This window comes from Grammomys surdaster, unplaced genomic scaffold, assembly GCF_004785775.1.
Source record: "Grammomys surdaster isolate TR1022 unplaced genomic scaffold, NIH_TR_1.0 126531, whole genome shotgun sequence".
Taxonomy (NCBI): domain Eukaryota; kingdom Metazoa; phylum Chordata; class Mammalia; order Rodentia; family Muridae; genus Grammomys; species Grammomys surdaster.
Genome location: NW_021621323.1, coordinates 4,019,995 through 4,024,008, shown reverse-complemented (window position 1 = coordinate 4,024,008; position 4,014 = coordinate 4,019,995). Strand labels below are relative to the sequence as shown.

The 4,014-nt window shown below is 46.3% G+C and overlaps 1 protein-coding gene across 2 annotated transcripts in view; it reads left to right on the top strand.

The window, feature by feature from the left end:
- Window positions 1–4,014, top strand: part of LOC114614839 (alcohol dehydrogenase class 4 mu/sigma chain) — a 14,729-nt gene that overhangs the window by 3,443 nt on the left and 7,272 nt on the right. Inside the window, exons 2-5 of one of the 2 annotated variants that reach the window (XM_028760486.1) lie at window positions 822–923; window positions 2,386–2,524; window positions 2,935–3,022; window positions 3,114–3,330. In XM_028760486.1, coding sequence (XP_028616319.1) covers window positions 822–923; window positions 2,386–2,524; window positions 2,935–3,022; window positions 3,114–3,330 — 546 coding nt within the window. Of the gene's footprint in view, window positions 1–821; window positions 924–2,385; window positions 2,525–2,659; window positions 2,776–2,934; window positions 3,331–4,014 lie in introns of those variants that run through there. The other variant, XM_028760487.1, reaches the window with a different exon arrangement.

Below are 4,014 nucleotides of genomic sequence, written 5' to 3'. Positions count from 1 at the left end.
CTCTCCCTCTCCCTCTCCCTCTCCCTCTCCCTCTCCCTCTCCCTCTCTCTCTCCATCTGTCTCTCTCCCTCTCCTTCTCTCTCTCTCTCTCTCTCTCTCTCCATCTCTCTCTGTGTCTCTCTGTCTCTCTCTCTCTCTCTCTGTCTCTCTCTCTCTCTGTCTCTCTCTCTCTCTCTCTCTCTCTCTCTCTCTCTCACTAAAACCAGTTAGCTGAGTAGCCCTAGCAAAACTACTTAAGTGCCTGGCGGCCAATTGCTGGGCATCTGCTATTTCTACAAGGTAAGAAGCTCTGTCTTGGGCTAGATTTAAAAAACAGTGAGGGATCCAAAGGCACAGGTAACACCCCAGCAGCAAAGTCACAGTCCTCACGCTTCATGGTGACAGCTCATGTCTTGCCATGGGCCATCGCATTTCATGGCTGTAGATGTAATTTAAGACTGGATTAAATTCTCACACATAGATCAACTGTGTTTTCTGTGTTACAGCCTTGTCCTTTGTTAATAAGAAGGTGACAGCGGTACTCACCTATTGCATTTGAAATCATACCAAGAGACTAGTTTATTGAAATACTGTATGAATCCCAGCCCTGACCACGTGTGCTGTGTGGTCTTGGATGGGTCATTCCGTGTCTCGGGGCTGATTTCTCGGGCCATTTCATCAGACAAAGGTCCACACAAGATGATCTGTAGGGCTTTGATTCCGTTGCTGAAGGAAAGCTTTCTTAGAAAATCGAATGTTAGACATGATCTTCTGAGAATATTACTGTGACTCAGGAAGTCCGCATGTATGATTAGCACCAATAATGACGCTTGCCTTCTTAGGTGATTAAGTGCAAAGCAGCTGTACTATGGGGAGTGAACCAGCCCTTCTCCATTGAGGAAATTGAAGTGGCCCCACCAAAGGCTAAGGAAGTTCGCGTTAAGGTAAGAAGGGGCTTGGAACACAGAAACATGAAAGACAATGTCATTTACATTGAGAAAGCCATTGTTGTGACTCTGACTTCCCTTTAAATCGTTATGGATTTATTTATTTAATGTGTGGGGTGTTTGTCTGCATGTATGGCTGTATACCACATCCGTGCTCAGTGCCGGAGAAAGCCAGAAGAGGGCATTGGATACCCTGGAACTGGAGTTACAGAGATGCAGTTGTGAGCCTCCGTGTTGGTGCTGGGAATCAACCCTGGGTCCACAGGAAGGGCAGCCAGTGTGCTTAACTGACTGCTGAGCCATCTCTCCAGTCCAGAGGTTGGCTTCTTAAAGATATGTTTCCCAGCTAATTCACCCACCAATCATGTCTGTTGGTAGGAAAGTGGTCATGCTGACTATGAAATGCACCAATTAAGGAAGCTAATCTAGAGCTGGTGAGATGGCTCAGCAGCTAAGAGCACTGACTGCTCTTCCAGAGGTCCTGAGTTCAATTCCCAGCAACCACATGGTGGCTCACAACCATCTGTAATGAGATCTGATGCCCCCTAATGGGGTATCTGAAGACAGCCACAGTGTACTTACATATAATAAGTAAAAATAAAAACCCTTGGGCCAGAGTGAGTGGGGCCGGAGGGAGAGGGGTGTGTGTGTGGAGAAACAAGACTAATCTAGCTTATAAAAGGGAATATTTGTTGAACCTTTACGGATGTAGTGTTTGATAGAAAATGATCAATAGTCATGACCAAGAATTATCTTAAAATCTTCTGGGAGTCGAAGGGTATTGAGATATGTGTGTATGTGTGTATGTGTGTATGTGTGTATGTGTGTATGTGTGTATGTGTGTATGTGTGTGTGTGTGTGTGTGTGTGTATGTATGTATGTATGTATTATGTGACACAGGGAACAGAACCTTGGTCATCATGCATGCCAAGCAAGTACTTTCCCAAGGAAATATATTTCTAGCCACACTTTCACTTCTTGCTTAGAGATAGGATCTTACTAAGTCACAGAGCCCGACCTTGAACTGACTTTGTAGCCTGGGTAGGCCACAAACTTGCTGATCCTCTTGTTCTGTTTCCCAAACAGATGTGACAGCAGGCCTGTTCCTCCAGGATCACCTAGAGGATTCTCACTAGGAACTCATTAGTGCCTAAGAAATAATAGCTTCCTGTAGTGCCCGCCCCCACCCTTTAGACAAGCCTTCCTCTTTGCCCTAGACGCCTGTGTTTAGCAGGCCTTTATGCTAGTCTTTTTTGACCTCTTCCCTGCAGAAGGGTATCAAGTTCCAAGCAGGAAAGGAGGCAGCAAGGGTCTAAGTCCCTGAAGCAAGGGAACTCGGCCTGAGGCTCGATTTAGACTCAGGCTGTTTTAGCATCAACACTATAATGTGAGAAAATGAAGCAGCGTTAAAGAGTTTGCTGGTCGCGCAATGTTGTTTGTTTGTTTGTTTTAAACACAGATTTTGGCCACAGGAATCTGTCGCACAGATGACCATGTAATAAAAGGGTCGATGGTGTCTAAGTTTCCAGTGATCTTGGGACATGAAGCAGTTGGGGTTGTGGAGAGTGTTGGAGAAGGGGTCACTACGGTGAGACCAGGTATGGAGGCCTTGATTACACCATTAAAGGAAACAGCACACCGTACACTAGGGGTCAGTAGAGAGACGAGATTTTAGGGAACATAAGGAGAGTACCAAGTTAAGTCAACTTGCCAAATTGCAGTCTTTAACACCACGTTGTCTTACTTGTAACTCTTAGAATATTCTAAAGACATTTTTGTGTGTAATATAGGTTCAATTTGCACTGTTTCATCTATTATTTAATTAATGTAACTATTTATGGTCCTTGAGGTAATTTTCCAAGGCTAGCCTGAACCTCACTACAGGCTGGGCTGGCAATCTTCCTTTATCAATCTTGTACTGGGAATATAGGCACGAGCCACCAAACCTTCTTCCTTCGTACTTCAATACAAATGAATGACCTCTTATGTCATGCTACCTTCCTTCTAGGTGACAAAGTCGTCCCCCTCTTTCTGCCACAGTGCAGAGAATGCAACACCTGCCGGAACCCAGAGGGCAATCTCTGCGTTAGGAGCGAGTAGGTGGCATTCTTTACCCTGTCATTTGAGTTCCCCCACGATAGTTTCTGAACCGACTTAGGGAATGTGTACGTTTGATATATCTGACAGTCTGACAGGCCGCGGAGTACTGGCCGACGGCACCACCAGATTCACCTGCAAGGGCAAAGCGGTCCAGCACTTCATGAATACCAGCACTTTCACCGAGTACACGGTGCTGGATGAATCCTCCGTAGCTAAGATCGATGGTGCAGCTCCTCCCGAGAAAGCCTGCCTGATCGGCTGTGGATTCTCCACTGGTTACGGGGCTGCTGTTAAAACTGCCAAGGTAAGAACTGGGGCCAGCAAGCATAGTTTCTGCCTTCCTGCCTGACAGCCTTTCAGAAGGGGATTTTCACAGAACCCTAAAGCAATTTGGAAATGAAACGTTTGGAAAACATACACACCGCCAGATGAACTGGAAGAAAGAGAGGCGGGATCAAAGTCGAAGTTTTATTTCTAAATACACGGGGCTTCAGTTTCTAGATTTACTTTTTGCTCCTGCCACATCACTAAAGTTTAGCTTCCCCAAATCTCTCTTTTCCCACCAAACGCATCTTGGTGATGGTGTGTCCATTTGCTGGAGAGTCTGTAGCGATGTGCTGCAGACTGGACAGCTTAAACAACAAACATTGATTGCCATAGAGGCCTGGAGGTCAGAAGTCTAAAATCAGACAGCGGCATGGTTGGTTCCTTCCGACGGCTGCTGGGGGAGGACCTGCCTCAGGTCTCTCTTCTTGCTGTGTACATGGATGTTAATAGCCCAGTCTTTTCACGTCATCTTCCTTACTGTGTCTTTATATCTGTTGGCATTCCTTCGAGCCTCCACCCCACAGTTACCTGGCATCAGCTGGGGATGCCTCACTCACTATAAAAGGGGCTTCTTACCCCCTCCTCTTCTCTTTCTCTTCTCTTTCTCTCCTCTCCTCTCCTCTCCTCTCCTCTCCTCTCCTCTCCTCTCCTCTCCTCTCCT